General features: G+C 41.5%; 2 protein-coding genes across 6 annotated transcripts in view; one reads left to right on the forward strand and one right to left on the reverse strand.

The window, feature by feature from the left end:
• Window positions 1-18,174, forward strand: part of LOC119918330 (conserved oligomeric Golgi complex subunit 5-like) — an 84,266-nt gene that overhangs the window by 24,908 nt on the left and 41,184 nt on the right. The gene's annotated exons all lie outside the window — the stretch shown is intronic.
• On the reverse strand, window positions 4,950-18,051 carry LOC119918328 (G-protein coupled receptor 22-like). Of its 5 annotated transcripts, none has more exons than XM_038739008.1 (5): window positions 17,554-18,051; window positions 14,602-15,031; window positions 11,054-11,180; window positions 8,175-8,321; window positions 4,950-6,434 (listed from the first exon to the last, which is right to left on the reverse strand). In XM_038739008.1, the coding sequence occupies exons 2-5, from the start codon at window positions 14,643-14,645 to the stop codon at window positions 5,382-5,384; spliced, it is 1,371 nt and encodes a 456-aa protein (XP_038594936.1). In that variant the 5' UTR covers window positions 14,646-15,031; window positions 17,554-18,051; the 3' UTR covers window positions 4,950-5,381. The 5 variants fall into 5 exon arrangements, with proteins under 5 accessions (XP_038594936.1, XP_038594934.1, XP_038594938.1 ...); XM_038739006.1 differs by having other exon boundaries at window positions 11,054-11,198; XM_038739010.1 differs by having other exon boundaries at window positions 14,124-15,031; window positions 17,554-18,050.

Genomic DNA, 18,174 nt, shown 5'->3' on the forward strand with positions numbered 1-18,174 from the left:
CTAAGCACTTTGTGTGAAGCATACCTTACTGTCAAATATCCAGCCCCAACATGGAAATATATCACATAAAGGCGGTAATGCCACCATTTGGGTGGGGGAACTTTTTAGGCTGTAACCATACCCTTCTGATGGGGTGTATGATGAGGTCACAACAGAGGTACCCAGTTCTCCATCATTCTTTTGGTCAGAATTGCTGGGTCAAACAGTGGCTAGATAGCTTCAGAGCACTGTGTGACCTTCTGGTGTTAGCACAGGAAAAGCGATGCATTACATGTCACCACCACCACTAATCTATCTGCCATACTAGAGTGGGTTCACAAGGACAAGTGTTTTCAGAAGGCTGTGCCTGCTAGCCACAGGCGCGCGCACACACACACACACACACACACACAGAGGCTTGCACAAATTCCATCGGCTGCAAAGAGCTTTTAAATGGGGTCAGTGTCCTCAGCAACAAGCTCTTTTAGGTGATACAGCGCTGGCTTCTGGTCTCTGCTATGTCAGTCAGTTATTGTCCAATCATTCAAACAATTTCTCAAGCAGGCTTTTTTGCTTTGTGTTTTGTTATGGTTTGCACCATGGGTACCTGTAATCACTTCAGCGGGGTTTAAAGATGGTCATCTGAACAATAGTTTATTTTCAGTGCTATTTCCTTTTCCCATAGGCTACTTAACTTCTACAATATGTACACTATATAGCTGAAGTATTATTAGCTAAACTTATTAGCAATGAGCAACTACCCATCTTGTCCACTTGGTTGGTTTTGAAACGTCTCCGTTTTAGGTCCTAGTTTTCACCATTTTAGTCTGGACAGGAGGTGCAAATGTAGCAAAAGAAAATGTAGTAGTGTGGATGGAGCCTGAATAAGAAAATGAACTGGTGGAGGTGTTAGTGCCAGGGGACGACAGTAGGGGGTCAGTTTGTTTGGGTGAAGTCTGTCTCTCTTAAAAAAGACAATTGCTCCCAGAACAGATTAAAGATGTCCAAAAAAAAAAAAAGCACGCATTGTGAGCCCTGCAAAGCAGACTGAAGCCAGTTGTGGAGGCTAAGGAGTCTGCTGAAGCAACCAGCACCTACTGTGGGAATGGGACATGAGATAAAAACAGGCTTTCCACACTGCTTTAATAAGAAATTAAAGAGATGTTTAAAATCTGATTTGGTCAACTCAGACTGTCTTTCAAAAGTGCAAGATAGCACCTGTTGATCATTTACTACTTTTGCCTTAATGAATATGCAATTTGGGGAGTTGGAAAGTTGTAGGAGGGTAACATGCAAATACGTTTATTTACTACATGCAATGTGATCTAACAAGGCTAAAAGCAATTTTAATGTGAGGGCAACAGCATCTGTATTTAATACGTTTGAAAGGAATGTGCAAACGGCCAAGTGTTACACAGAGATGGCTGCTGTTATCGTTGTGAGGAGACACAGCCGTAATGAAAGAAAACGTAGAGAAATTAAAAATATTAGATAATATTATTGGTGATTGTTCCCTCTGGCTGGATGAAGCACGATCTGCTGCCATTTCCTGGGTCATTCCAGCATACTGTATCTGTTTCTGCTGGGTTTTCCCAAAGCAGTTTTTCAGGTGTACTTTCCCAACTACTTAGTGCGATCTTAGGCAGGATGGGCAGGTACATACGATTTCCACATACTCGGGATGCACTGAAGGAAACAAAGCAAGGTTTTTACGCAGTTGTTGCTTTCCCTCCAGACTCTTTAAGGCGGAAACCATTAAAACACACAAAACCCTCATTTAAATACTGTCACCTCCATTGTGTTTGCTCCTATTGTCATCTATGCAATAATTCTTAGTGGACCACCCGTAACAGGTACTACAATTGCACGTGCAATATTTTAGACTGCACACGCAATTTAGTTCTCTTTATTCGCGATGTTAGTAAATCAGGCCCTTATTGTTGAGGGGGAGAACAGCGACCGAGGTGATGCAGGCTGTGCTCTGTCAGGGTAAAAGAGAGTATGTTGAGCATCCATAGCATGAGCCGTGTTTACTGACTGGGCGTAGCCGGGGACTGGTGCAATTAGCGTCCTTTTTCCCTGTTGTCTCTGGACGGGTGAAGCCTCCAGAGCTTCTCCTGAATGCGGCCTCTTTCAGCAACCTGTGGTGAGAGGATGAGCAGAGCTTGAGCACCGGAAGGGGTTGTTTGTTTCGTTTTCTTGTGCTCAGCTGGCGAAACTTCAGAATGACACCCGGGATGTTGCTCGGCCGCTCGGCTGCTCAGAGTCACATGCAGAGTAACAGAGGGGCCACTGCAATATCTGATGGGTGGGTTCATCAGGCAGATCCGTTTAGTGCTTTGACAGCTTGGGGGGAGGTTGTAATGTTGCAGTCCCTGAGCAGCTGCTGCCACCACAAACAACTTTGGACCAGGATGGTTGCGTACATAGGATGGTCCTATAGAATGTGGGGGTAAGAACTGTGGCTTTGGGTCTGGATCCTGCTCAGAGGACCGGAAAGAGAGACGGAATAGGAGCCATATTGGCTCAGCTTTGACCTAAACCCCACCTCCAGTGTATTTTGACATTTCTATGATATTTCATTTCCTTACAATGTTGATTACCCACATAGTTCGCCAAATATTTTTTGACAAATAGTTTTATTTTGTGCTCAAAGTTGCAAAAGTTGCCTAGTTTGGGGCGGCTGTGGCTCAGGAGGTAGAGCGGGTTGCCTATTAATTGGAAGGTCGGCGGTTCAATCCCCGGTACCTCCAGGCTGCATGTCGAAGTGTCCTTGGGCAAGATACTGAACCCTGATTTGCCCCTGGCGGCTGTTCCGTCAGTGTATGAATGTGTGTGAATGTTAGTTTCTGTTTGAGCACTTAGGCTCAGCGTATGAATGTGGGTGAATGGTGAATGCAGATGTAGTGTAAAAGACTAGAAAGGCGCTATACAAATACGGAGCATTTACATTTAGTTGCTGAAACGGGGTTGTGACATATGACTATAGTAATTCCATAAGTCATACGTCATTCTCCAAGCTTGCGCAGGCGCACTGTCATGCCTTGGTCTTCATTTTATTTTTTAGTTTCCTCGTCTTGGTTTAGTGTGCTGTTCATTTTCATTATGGCATTGTGCGTGCGGTATTGGAGGACAGATTACAGAAAAGGCGTCGCACTTTCACATGCCACCGTCTTATATACAGTCTGCAACATGTATTTTACAGACGGCTGTTTTACCAATCGGCGGAGGCAATGGTATCAGAAATCTTTACATACAGTTCAACAGAGTAATAGAACGTGGTAAAGTAAGTGCACCATAAAACGTAGTGGGAGTTATCGTGTGCAGTGTGTGACAGGACCATCAACTGTGTGATTGATAACAGCTGATGCGCGCACTTTAGTTTCTATCATGGGTAAGTAATAGCTGCTCCTGCCAGACAGTAAAGTGTACTAAACTTTACAGTGTGGTGATGTTAACACAGCATATCGTTAGTGGACACTCCAGCTGGTCAGTTTTTGTTTGTAATGGTAATGTATTACGTCCGACTATTAACCACACCCCCATTCTCTGATTGACAAAGAACATTAACCAAAAACGGCAGTTAAAACTGGCTAGAGTGGGGCTTTAAGGCTGCTCCTGGAGATCCTGTCTAGACAAAAGAGGACTCATGTTGACCAAGCACACTCCGCAGGTGGTCCATGTTTCCAAGCTGTCAGCACAAGACTCCGGCAAGATGAGAGCAGCCGGACTCTGTGTTTCACATTGATGATGCTTGTTTCTCAAATACAGTCAAGATGGACACTGTTTCCAACTGTTCTTCACTTTTTAATGTGAAGATAAAACCATATTATTATCTTGTTACTGCTTTTTACATTCCCCCCAGACACAAATTAAAAAAATGCACTGTGGATTGTTCTAGGTGTATACGTGTCTCTATATAGCCTTTGTATAAAAATATCTGTTTATAGCCTATTGTTTTATTTTATTTATTTAAAATGTTACCATTTTCTATCCACGTTTAATTATCTCTTAAGTTCCGTTTGTGTAGCATGAAAGGATTACAAACCTTCATTCCGTTACACATCCTTGTGTTGTATACTGACATAAACTACCTTGTAACGTTGGAATCTGATCAAATGTGAGGGCAGGAAGATGCAGACACCGAGACAGATCAGATCCTTGAAAACTTTCCAATGGGTCGTCAACTCTACTGCCTTTTCCTGCTATGAATATAAGATAAATTATAAACATTTTGCAACATTTGATTAGCCTTATCCAAAATCTTTGAAACGCCTCCATCAAACAATATACACGTACCACTGAATCAGACTTACCACAGAGAGTTAATTTTCATTTACATTTAAGGTTTTAACTGATTTTTATACTCTGATCCCCTACATGGAGTGATATATTCTTCTGTGTCCTGCAGGGCATAGGATAGGGCAATAGGGCATAGGAAGCAGGGAATAGGTCACTTAAAAAAACATGTGTGAATAAATGAGAGAAGTCTTAAAATTTAAAGACTTAATTTCACTGCAACCTCCATAGCCTCTTCTTAACCATTGTTCCATCCATTCACAGTGCCTTTGTTGGCTCATTTGAGTGACAGATGACTTCACATTTGTTGTTATCGTAATGATGTTACAAGGCAGTGGCATTTTACAAAGTCAGCGAACAGCTTTATTATCATCAACAATTATGCCATCTCTGGTGTTGATTCCAACACTCATTTGGTTTTGTGTTGTGATTATCCGTTAAACATTGCTTGTTAGATGTCTGTGAAGATTCTCAGTCATCCAGGTCATAGTTATCCAACGAAGGTTAAAGTCAAGTGCAACTGGACTTGGTTCTTCAACCAAGTCCAGTTGGAACTTTATCTCTTTTTATACTTCATAATTTTTGGCCCCCAGTGGTTTGATCCGTTGCGTCCCTGTATCCAGTTACACATGGAGAAGCAAGAGAGCAGAAGGACACTGGCGCATAGTGTGCATTTGGCATTTATTACAAATGGTGACAAACATTATCAAAGTATTGACTATATGAGTGTACATCTTACGTGAACAATACACACTGCTGCTTAGATACAGACTTACCAAATTGTCCTTGATAGCATTCCACAACATTCCACAATAAATAGCAATAAATTACCCTCTTTGTATGCCTATGACACCTATGTATTATTAAGCACACATCTTTTTAGTTTCTTGACTGTAGTATGTTCCCCCATCATAGTCACATTTCTTCCATGCTTTTTTTCAAATACTTTCCACCTCTATATTTGCATTAAAAGCAATCTCTTCTCTCTCTAAGTAACCAGTTTGTAAAATTCTTGTAGTAGTCTACTTCACTTTTATGAGTAGAGTGTAACGACTTCCCATTTACTGTACATATTTGACATATTTACATTTGAGTTAATCCCATTACTCGGCATCATGTGAGCATAGACATTTTTGTCTGGCTTCTGTGTCCTCGAAGGTGACCTTCTTGTTTCTTCTGGGGTCAATCCACGAGTTGTGGATGACCACGTTGTTTGGCGTAGGGTCAGCTTCTACTACAGACACCACCCTCTTTTTCATCTTGCTTTTCAAAACCTTTTGGAACTTCTGCCGAGTGAAGGCATAGAGGAGTGGGTGAAAGATAGTGGTTCCATAGGCCATCACCAGGAAGCCCAAACGGAGGCGAACCGTTAAATCACTGGGCCCAGTGCTGAGGATGATGGTGTTGAGCACAGTTATTGGAGTCCAGCAAAGTAGAAATGTGGAGATAATGAGAAGAGACATTCTGAAGACTCGTTTCTGCCTTTCCCGTCTCTCCCGATGTCGCTTTACTGCTCGTCTTAATGCAATAATGACTGACACTGAAGCCCGCATGCCCAAAGGTGCGTTCCCACCTGCCCTGACTCCTGTGCTGCTCTGTGAAGCATCAGTCGATTCTGCTTGCGTTCCAGTGCTCAAAGAGATGGTGTTTTTGCTCTTTTGCTTCTTTTTAGGTAGATTGTGCTGAAAGCGTGTACCAATGCGAATATTCAGTGCCTGAAGGATCTTGTAGTATGTCACTAGCATTACCACAGCTGTGAAAAAGAATATAGGGATCTGTGCTAGCAGGTGATAGTACAAACCTAGCTCTGTGTAGTACTCATTTGTATGAGCCACGGTGACCACTGCAGTCTGGTTCAAAACCTCAGAACCAGAGTTGATAAAAAACCCTACTTCCATGAAGGGAACCAGGAAACTGAAAAAGGATAGAGCCCAGATGGATCCTAGTAAAGCTACAGCTCGACCCATTGTAAGCACGCGGTTTGCCGGCCGCACTGAGATGTCATAGCGGTCCACAGTGATGGCTAGGACGTTAGCAGCTGTAGCTACGCTTGCAAAGGAGATGCAGGCCTCATGGAAACAGCAAATCATGGCCGTGTCCGCCTCCAAAGGAAGTAACACCACTACTGCTGTCAGTGGGATGCAGCCTACACACACCTGGAAACAAGACAGAAATTCAGGTCACATCCCAAATGCATTAGGTTTTCATCTTGAGACTGTTTAGTTCAGGACCAGATAAAACTAGAACACACGTTTTGCATTGATTGTAACAGGTATGTTGATTCTGAAGGGTATAATAAGATTGTATCAATCCAGAGAATGCACAGCTAAGTTGCTAAAGGAATTAGTCTTTGTAGTTGCCCAAGAAACCCACCTCTAGGGCTGGACCCGAATATTTGATTGTTGGGTACACATTCGACTTTAAATTTTGGGGTTCGAATATTTATTTTTATTCCTGCGCACCTGGCCCACAGCAGTGACCTTAACACTCCAGTTCACATCAAAGGGAAAACAAAATGAAGCCCTCAGCTCTGTGGGAACATTTTAAACTGAGTGATGACAATGGCAGTTATAGGGTTTAAGAACATTTAGTTGGCTATAAAAAAAGTTAAAAGCGAATTTTACATAATGTCTTGTTACTGTCCGTTACCGGAAACAGTGCTCATCCCGTCTGCTCTCCCTGGACCCCCAACCTGGTAAATAAATAAATATTCGTCTCTTATCTAACTCCAGTCTCCTCCCTCTCTTAGTCCTGCACTTGGGACTACTAGCCTAGCCGCAAGAAAAGTTAAACATAGCCTTTTGGTGATAATTACGTGCCGTTATTATTAGTGCTGGGCAACGATTAAAATTTTTAATCGTGATAAAAGTGCATTTTACCAGCAGTATTCCCTTTACACAGTAGCAATAAAATATTTCTTGTAAATCTGAACTTAAACATTAATGTAATCAAATCAAATATAAAAGCAATGCTATTTGCCACTGTTAAAACAAGTTCCCATCAGAGTCCACTTTTCTTGGAGGGTTTTCTGAACAGGTCAGCAGGTATCTTTCATCAGGGAGCAGCATGAACACTATGTTCAGTAGGGTTGGGACGATGCATGCGGTCGTGCATGTGTTAACTTGCACAGACTTCACTCGGTTAAAAACTTGAAATGACGCAACGAAGTTGCAGTGGATATTTTACAAGCACGGACCAGGTAACGTTAAAGCAGCATTGGACACACAGGATGCAGATGTTGGTTTGGGTTGTTTGAGTTGTTTGATAGGCTACGTCATTAACAAGCAAGCAGCTCACCTGCTGCCGTGATAACGGATCGCGGGTGGAAAAATACGGAAAAAAGATGACAGCGTAGTCTGCCAAATCCTCTCTCCACTGCTTATTTGGGTGGGTTGATTGTTAATTACTGGCGAAGCTCACATATGACATTCAGGGCAGCCCTAGTAACCACAGAATGGAGGTGGTAGTAGCAGCATGGTTTTATTTAATGAATAGGCCAAATGTTTACTGTCAACCTAATTTGGCGAAGTTTACAGTGGTGATTCAACTGACAAAATTACATTTAGGGGCAGCACTAGTATTGTACATAATCAAACTTGATTGTGGTGGATTTGCCGAAATGGTAGCAGTGCTAAGGATTTTTTTTGTAGTACCTAAGTCTCAGTATCCAACCACTTGATGTTAAATCCCTGTTTGTATAGTGCCTTTCTAGTCTTCCGGACTACATGTCACATTCACCCTATTCACACACACTCACAAGTTGATGGTACACCCTTTAACCTTTGGGGTTAAGTATTTTGCCCAAGGACATGTGGACATGCTGGGGGAAGCTGGAGATTGCACAGCAAATCTTCCATGTATTGGGCGATCTGCCCCATAATGAGGTTAGGACTCACCAACACATCGACCACATGCAGGTTCATGGTGATTATGTTGGACACAGAGCTGATGAGGTTCTGTTTCATACAGTAGAGGATGAGCACAGTGAGGTTTGAGCTCAAGCCCAAAACTATCTCCAAAAGCAGGAAACCTGTCAGAGAAACCTACCAACAGAAAAAAACATGGTGGCATTTAGTGTGACATTCAATTTCATTTTACTCATAATAATGCATGATAATAATGTGGAAGATTTCATTTATACTTACTTTAGACTCATTTTATACACAAGATTAGGGATGCACCGATGCCGATACCAGTACTCAGGTCTCGGCCCGATACAAACTGGTACTCGTAGAATTACTCCGATACGACTGCACTCGATACCTTTTTACGGCATTGTGACCTTAGCCAGGCTAACGTGTGAGTAGGAAATGTCGGAAGTGAAGCAATGTCAGGCGTTTGGAGATTATTTAAAATAAGCAATGATGACAAAACTAGAGCAGACTACAAAATATGCTCTGCTAAATTGTCAAGAGGACGGGTGAAAAATAGCTCATTTAACACAAGCAATTTGATTAAACATCTAAAGAACCAACATGACACAGAGTGCAAGGAGTTTGCTAATGCTAGCACAGGGAAACTACGACAACCAACGTTGGAGCAAACGCTGGAGAAGACAGAAAATATCCAGAGACAACCCACGGGTTCTTACCCAGTTCATTGCTCTTGATGACCAGCCTTTGTCAGTTGTAGATAATAATAAATCTTAGTGTACGTGAGCCAAAGTATGAAATTCCCAGTCGTCACCACATTACAGACACCGCATTACCGAAGCTGCATGACTTTGTAAAAAAGCATATCAGCAACCTGTTGCAGGACATCTTGGCCTTCAGCTTCACCACTGATATTTGGACCAGCAGTGTCAGCCCAATGTCTCCCATCAGTTTAACTGCGCAGTGGACTGGTGGAGATTTTACTGCGCAGAGAGTTGTTCTACAAGCAAAGCACTATCGGGGTTCGCACACTGGCCAAGCCATAACGGGTGCGTTTGATGATATGCTTCAGGCGTGGGGCATTCTGAAAATTTCTGTTCACGTTGTGCTTCGGGACAATGCCAAAAACACGATCAAGGCTATGAGTGATGCTGGTGTCCGTAGCCTGCCGTGTGCCGCTCACACCATCCAGCCGGTTGTTAACGAGGGCCTTTTAGCTCAGCGAAGTGTTGCTGATGCGGTGGCAGTCTCGGACGTAGAATAGTGGACATTTTCAACATTCTGCCTTAGCCTACTCCTGCCTGGAAGACATTCTTTTGCAGCTCAACATGCCAATAAGGAGACTCCAGCAAGACATGCAGACCCGCTGGAATAGCACATACTATATGGTGCAATCGCTCATCGAGCATAAGCAGGCTGTGGGAATATTTGGGTCAGAATATGAACTCCCAGACAATTTCACCGCTCACCATCTGTTCTTGCTCCGTTTGAGGAGTTAAACCGAAAAGTGAGCTCCTGTGATGCTTTGGCTTCAGATGTGATCCCTGCAGTCACTGTGCTTCAGAAACTTTTGACCAAAGAAACAGACGAGGACCACGGCATCAAAACAATGAAGGGAACCTTATTTGCAGCTGTCAAGAGACGCTTCACTGACACGGAAAAAAACCCACTCTACTGCATTGCTACAGTACTCGATCCGAGGTAAAGTGTGTGTGTGAGTGCGTTGATTATGTGATGAGAAAATTATGAAAAGAAAATGTTATTATGATATTAACCTAAATAATCTATAAAATTTATGAAGAGATTTTCCGACATTCATTATTTACTATTTCAAATGAGCTTGTCTGCCAACAGCTAAAATATAATTCTCTGATTTAGGTATAAAGATCGTTTTTTTTTTTCAAGCAAAAACACTGCCACAGAGGCCAAAGAGATGGTGATGCAGGAGATGCAGAAGGTGTCTGGAGGAGAGGCAGACAAGCAGGAAGATCTGGGGGAACACCTGCAATAAAGATACGCAAGGCCCAGGCCAGCAGCACTCTGGACAGTGTGTTTGATGAGATAGTAGATGCGCAAGCATTGACATCACTGAGCACTGCACCCGTTGGTGCTGCCATTCAGTTAGAGACATACCTTGGAGAGTACACAACGAGAGCGTTAACAAAGTGCGGCTTCCCACTCTCGCCCCAAATGTCACGGAGATACCTCTCAGCACCATGCAGTAGTGTGGAAAGTGAAAGGCTATTTAGCTCAGTCAACATATTGTGGATGAAAACAGAAACAGGCTGATGCAGAGAAGCTTCTTTTCATCAAAAAGAACCTGCCCCTCACTTTTCCAAAAAAGGCTTAATCCTTACAGACAGCACTTACATATGATAACATACAGTGTCCTTTGATTTGTTCTTCGACAGTTTGTATGTTTAGTTGTACTGAAATCCACTGTGTTCCTAGTTAAATTTATGTGGAATGGGTAGCAGACAATGTCGTGTTTCGTGAGGAAAAGTTGAATGTTAAAATGACAGCAACAGCATCAAGATGTATTTATTAGAGTTAGGTGAGAGCAAAACATGCAAATAAAACTAACAAATTGTAAGAACTGTAATGATATTATTAAGTTCTCATATTGGTACTCGGTATCGGCAAGTGCCCAGGTGTAAGTACTTGTATTTGGTCTGAAAAAAAGTGGTATCGGTGCATCCCTACACAAGATGTTGTATCCAAAAACCAAATTCCCAAACCATTAATGAACAGTTTCCAGTTACCTGAAAATATCATTTACTGTACCTTGGAAGATCTGTATGGATTGACATGCTAACAAAAAATATTTTAGCATTTTATCAAATTAAATTATTTAAATTGATGTGATTGAAAAAGCCATCTGAGAAGTGTGTGCATTGCATTACCTGAAAGCTGATGGGGTAGACGGCCTCAGAGGAGGTCACATCAAGGTCATAGGGATCAGCAGTGTCAAGTACCGTCATGTTGCTCATGGTGGCTACGGAGATCAGCATTGGGGATGTGTGCATTATCCTGATGGGAGGAAGAGGCCTGGAATGTAATTTGTGCAAAAAAGCTTTATTAAATAAACATTAAAAGCATATTATGTACAGAGAACAACAGATTATTTTTTCAACCAGAGATTTGTTAAGCTGTCAAGCTTTTGCTTTTGGTAAAGAACATACTGTTGATCAGCAATGAGGGTAGGGTAAGGTTTACAAGAGATAATGGGCTACTAATGATATGGCTTTCACTATGACATTGCTGCTCCAGAATATGTCTGTGAAGATTTTCAGTCGTCCATGTCTATCCAAGGTGGGTTAAAAGCAAGGACAACTGGACTTGGTTGAACACTTTTTGCCTCTCATCCAAAAGGCATCCTCAGTAACAACAGAAGTAACCTCAGCACATACCAAATTGGTGAACTGCTGGACTTCAGACTGAACACCACCTATTTCCAGAACGATGGGGTATTCTACAGACAGAAGCTTGGCTGTACCATTGGCTCACCAGTATCTCCTATTCTGGCCAACTTATACGTGGAAGAAGTAGAAAGCAGAGCCCTGCACTCCAAGTCCACACAAGAGGATTTCAGCAACAGTTTGTCTTTCTTGGACTGTGCCATACAAATTGAAGAGGACAGGAGCTTCCATCTTGGAGTATGTAGGAAACCAACACAGAGACCAGTGCTTAGTCTTAGTCTCACCACCCACTGATAAGCTAGGGCTTATCAGAACCTTGCACCATCAAGCTGATAACCTACCAACAACAGCCCAAGCATAAGAGAAGGATCTTAAACACCTTTAAAGATGCCATCAAAGCTTGTGGATATCCAAACTTTACCTTTGTGAACATTACACAATCCAGGAGCAACACTACAGGTGATGAGGAAAAGAAGATTAAACGCAATCTTGATTCCATACAATGCACATATTCTGGATAGGGAGAGGACCATCTCTCAACATGTGAGGAAGGCTGAGACACCACTTATCCCCCAGTTACAATGATGTCCTTTCATCTCTTCCCTGAAGATTGAATGCTCACACTGGTCCTCATGTGACAATGGCAACAATAGCTGTTAAGACTTCAGGTGACTGTTACAACCACAACAGCCAGCAGCACTAACAAACCAAGCAGTATCCATCACCTAGATAACAACCCCACCGAGGTTAAATAGCTGGGAATCCCTGTCAGTCAGTCAGAACTGAAGAAGCCTCTTGGATGATAGGTGATACGTCTTCGAGTATCTTCAACCATGTCCAGTTGCCCATGACTTTATCCCACCTAAACTGCTCCAGAATAATTTAAGATCTATGTTTTTTTGATTTTGACTAAAATCTTTACTAAACTTTATTAAAATGGCAAAAAGGAAATTAAGAAAGATGTTGCTATACTTATTCAAGTCATCATACATCATCTGACAAAGAACTGCTCAGCATGTCTGTCATACAAAGTTACTTTTACCTTAATCAAATTTCAGGTTTTAAGGGAACAATTTTGTTTGAGATAGATAGCAGAAGTGTGAGATTGATATTATTATACACGGTGCTTTATTGTCAATGTTGAGTTGCAGTGTTTCCCCTAGGATTTCTTTCTGATTACAAGTGTCGCGGAGTGGCCATGTTACGGATATATGGTGTTGTCATCGACGCAACGCACCAATTTTTGCCTGTTAATGTTCGTCAACTGTGAAATACATCAAAAGTTTTGCCAGAGTCAGTTTAATTTTTGCCAGATTCTGTGTTTTCTGTTAAAATTTTTCTGAATTCTGTGTTTTCTGATGACAAAAAAGCACCTTTTGTCATCAGAATGTGTGTAATAATGTGGTGAATAAAATTTCAACAATTCAACAAGAAAATATTACAAATTGTTTAATGAAAAGACTATAAATTCAAATGTGCAATTATTTATGGGGACCGGTCACAATAAATGTAGGCTAGGTTACTGCAACAGCAGGATGTTAAAACAGGCTATTATAATATTATTTGATAGGGGACAATTCAGAAAGAATGTATTGTTGTATCATGAATTGTCCCCTGTCAAACAGGCTTGATAGCCTCCATATACTGCAGAACACAGGATATAAGTGGGACGACGCTACTCTCACGTGGGCAGCGTGTATCCTTGTTTAAAGCCTGACCAACTGTATGTTTAAAAACTATTTAACAGATAATCTGACTCCGCCCACACAGCCACGAAATCTACAACGAGCTGGGCAAGCGTCTTTCATCTGCTGGTGTGGTTTCACTTCAAGTTGGCTCTTGCTAGTGTGGCGTCTTCTATATGGCGGTGTGTGTGTCAGTGCGGAGGAGCCACTAAGCCCCACCCGCACTGAAACGACGACAGAGAGGACAGAAGCAGCTCCGATAAACACCAGAACAATGTTGCACGACTAAAGTTAAAAACAATTTTACTTTAAGGTGACGAGTGAGAAGCGAATTCCCTGTGTGTGTGTGTGTGTGTGTTTGTTTGTGTGTGTGTGTGTGTGAAAAGGGCTGGATTTTTTTTAATACAGCCTAATTATATATATATATTTCTGTCATTCTTCTAGTGGGGACTTGGGGTCATTTGGTAAAAACAATGGTAGGGGAAACACTGTGTTGTGCGTGCCATAATTAGCAGTTTGTGTTGGGATATTGGTTTTGACACCAGAGTACATATGCTATGACAAAGAGCAGACAAGTCATGGATGCTTCAAACTAATTGAACAGTGTATGAAACCCCTTCCTCCCACACCTTACCAACATTGGTACGAGGGGAATGAGTGAAACAAATTTTTTCCAAACCGAGACAATTCCAGAGGCACACCCTTTTTTCACCAGAGATTTACCAGGTGTCTGAAGGTCTGAACTTCTCTCAAGATCTTTTTTCATTCACCATCTGCCCAGCAGACGAGCCATTTAAGAACCCTGGTTTGTGGATCATGGGTCCCCTATGGTTTGCACTAAAGAAAACTGACTGCAGGCTTTAACTCACCACTCCCTCCCAGCACTGTCCTCTCCAGCTTAGCAGCAAAATAGTAACTACAAAAAACTTGGAGTACATTAAACCATCCCATCATATTCTGACATGACAAGGTCAATCTTCACTTGATCGACTTTATTTGCACCATTCTGTCTGTGAACTTATCAAACTTTGACGGACAGTGTAAAGTCTTCCGTGAGCTTTAGCTTTTGGGATACTATCTCAACTCAGGCAAAGAGAAAACTCTGTTTGTAGAACACAGAAAGCAACACACACCCGCCCCTTTGTTGGGGGGCATGTGCTTTGCAACATCAGTGCAGTGCACTAAGATCAATGCTTTCTTTCATGGTTAGCTCTGTCTCGTCATTGTCCTTTGTGCTTCAACTGTTGCCTCCAGTTTCATCCTCGCCTGAAAATGATGCCAGTGCCAGAACAATCTTCCTCTCACCACTTTTCAGGTATTGTATGTCTTTCTCACTCGTGTCTTTACCTCTCTGGAAAAGGTAAAGGTCCTGATATGGTCCATTGCGCCATATATCAGACCATGTCAGGTTTCATATTCCAGACAACGGTGAAGGGAGAAGGTAGAGAAGAAAGAATATAGGGAAGGATTCAAGAGAAATAGTAAACAAGCTTGTGTAGTTGTTCTTCTGGACTCGACCAGTCAAACCCTTCAGTTTCCTGTGATCCAAAGGTGGACAGAGTTGCACCAAAGATCAGCGATGTAGGTCATGTTTGGAGACCACTCAAAGACACTAATCTCTTGACTCTTGGACATTCACAGCCTTCTTACTCCAGCTTTATCTTTCACAGACTGTGAGATATTAACTGATTGAAGCAGATAATTTAATTTCCCTTCTTCATCACCATCGTCATCATCTTCCCTTGCATTCTTCCTCAATCACATTCCATCTTTAATCCTACAAAGGAAAAGGATAGAAGATTTCAGTAAAATAGTATGAAAGAAAGACATTTGTCACATTAAAATCAGATTGTTCCCCTCTAGTCTGTTGTATAATATGTCTCCCTCCTAATCTTGAATCATTTATCATCCCAAAACAGTGCTCATCTTTTTGCTTGTCTTCGTGTGTGCCAAAATGGTGTTTAATCCGTTTTTGATGCCTAGCCTTTTGTCTGTGATGGTTCTCATCATGTGTTGTTCAGCAAATGAGCACTGAAAACTGTGAACTGTTTTTTTGCAGACTGTCTATGTGTGAGTAGATGAAATGATATGTTAAATGTCACAACAGCTGTCCACATGCTCTCTCATTCAGTTCAGGACTGAATTGTCTTGATTGATTGAATTGATTTTAAATTTGAAAAGATTTCGGCCATGAGTAGCTATGCCTGTCAAGTACTGAAAGCTGATTTTCAAGGCCTGATCGGATACTCATGTTTACTTATTATTAGATCAAATACTTCTTGATTTAGATCAGAATTTGGCGATTTCTATTTAGGCAAGGTGATCTTGTATGCCAGCATTTAACATTTGAGAATATTGGCTTAAATCAAAAAATGGTATTGCAGAAAAAAATATATAAAATATAAGTATCACAAATATTGTTTTGGTACCCAACAAAGGAATTAATTAATTAATTCTTATTAGCTGTTTTCAGGTTTTCAGATAACTGGTTACTCAGCTCTGATGTTGCAAACTCATCAGTGTTCTAAATGAATACTTACGGGGGTCAGCTTATTTTAGGCAACAGCTTCTCCTGCTTTTACTTTAGTAACATTTATTTGACATTTAGTTGACAAAAATACTGTCAGCACAAAGTTTCCATTTAAGGAGCATGTTGACCAAATAAACAATACTGCCAACCCAATAATGAAATGAGTGCCAGATATTTTGTCTTAATAAAAAAATGTTTGTCATTGTAGCAATCATAATTTGTAGTTATACATTTGTAGCATATTGTTGTTCATATTTCAACAGTATGCATGCTGATTCAGAAAAACAGCAGACTTCACAAAGACATGAAAAACCTGCAGCTAAAACATGGCACTGCAGTGTGGGGCATGTTGGCAGATGTGGGCTCACCTTAACCTTAACCACTCAAAATTTGTACCTAAACTTAAACTAGCCAATCACATCCAATCTAAAGAACACTCACTACTGTCAACACACCTACCAATTTTTGGTGAAACGCCCAGGTTCCAGAGCCGCCTCGGTTACATAAAGTACATCTCTAAATGGATGCCCAAGGTGTCAGATAAGCAAGGAGATTAATGTCAGATTTTTGACAGTTTTAGTGATCTGTTAATATTTTGTCATTTATCAAGGAAAAATGTCAAACTTTCATCGATTTCAGGTTTTAATATAATGTAATGTAAGGATTTCCCAGCCAGACTTCACTGTCTTGTATCAATGTAAATGAAATGTCTTTGAATTTCGCACTGTTGGCTGGACAAAACAAGCAATTAGAAAATGTTACCGTGGGCTCTGGAAACATGCGTTATATATGATATTTTATCAGATTTTAGGCTATACAATTGATTAATTAAACTAAAAAATAATCAACAACAATGTAAGTAATTAGGTTCAGCCCCTATAGTGTCTTGAATAAATGAACATTTGCCATCTTTTGCCGTCTTGTCTTCTTCACTGGTTCTGATACTGAGTTCACTACCTTTTAGATTCTGTTGAAGTTTATAGTCTTCATAATCTTTGTTTTAACTGCACTAAACGTGCCTCCTTATTTAAACTGAATTTTTGGCTTGATGACTCAATGCACTTTTTGTTATGCCCATCTTTTCACTTATTTCATTTCAACGGAATATACTATCTGTCCTCTGGGTGACCTCACTAAGGACAAATTCAGTCGAATTCAGTCTGATTAGTTTTGTGTTGTATGAGCTCTTCTACAACATGAGAGCTGATCTCTTTGGGAGGGAGTGAACTCAGCTTGTAAATGGACTGTACTCGTATAGCGCCTTTCTAGTCGTCCGACCACTCAAAGCGCTGTACACTACCTGTCACATTCACACATTTACCCATTCACACACATTCATACACTGATGGCAGTGGCTGCCGTGCAAGGTGCCAACTGCTCATCAAAAACAAAGTAATCAATCACACACACCGATTGAACAGCCATCGGGAGCAATTTTGAGTTCATTATCTTGCCCAAGGATACTTAGACTTGCAGATTGGAGGTTCGAACAGCAGATCTTCGATTAGTAGGCAACCCACTCTACCTCTAGGCCACAGCTGCACTTGTGAAAACCCATGTTCTTTGCTGTTTGACAGCCACTCATTTTGTCTAATTATTCTCCATGTGAAAATCGTGACTCATAGGTTTAGCAACATAGCATGCTGTGTGTGATTATCTAGAGCTACATGTGTTGATTTTATAGTGCCATTGTGTACACCTGCCCATTGCCTTGCTATTAGAACGCCGATAACAGTGTTGGTATATGATTGTGGCGTGTGTTAGTTTACCTCTAGACAAAGACCAGTCGTCAGTGATCCTTGGCTCTATCGGTGTGCTTTCCTTCCCTGTAGGGCTTTGTAATTTTAATCCCAAAAGGTAGCGAAGTTCCCACAGGTGATAATCCTGAGTGGCTAAGATTTAGCATAGCCGTCCATCATTCAAGGACCTTTTGCCACACTGTTGAGTCCTTTCAGAATGATAATTTGAGTGGAAGAAAGCATTCAGTCTGTAGGGAGCAAGAAAGATACTGACGCTGCTCCTCTGCCTCCCCCTCTCTTCTCTCTGCTGTGCTTCGTTTTCTGTGGCTCTGTCTCTTCCTCCAGCAGCCCTTCCTACTCATCGATTGTTCCCTCCCCCTTCTTCTCCCCTCTCTGAAACTGTCTTCTCCTTCTCTTTTTTTAACACCTCTGCGCTCCACTAATCAGATTTAACACTCCTTGAAATCTTTTCAAGTCTGTAATTTTTCCTTTGTTATCTTTCTGTCTTTTGTGCTGCCTTGTTTCTTTCTCTTCTCCTCAGCCTTCTCCCCATAAGTTTGTTTGCCACATTAAAGAAGAAATGTAGGAAACTGTTATATCCATATAGGAAATAGTGGCTATGACAGTGCTAATGGCAGAATCCTTCCCCTC

This window comes from Micropterus salmoides, unplaced genomic scaffold (assembly GCF_014851395.1).
Source record: "Micropterus salmoides isolate LMB-PRFRI ecotype aquatic unplaced genomic scaffold, ASM1485139v1 Ms_hic_scaffold_23, whole genome shotgun sequence".
Lineage (NCBI taxonomy): Eukaryota > Metazoa > Chordata > Actinopteri > Centrarchiformes > Centrarchidae > Micropterus > Micropterus salmoides.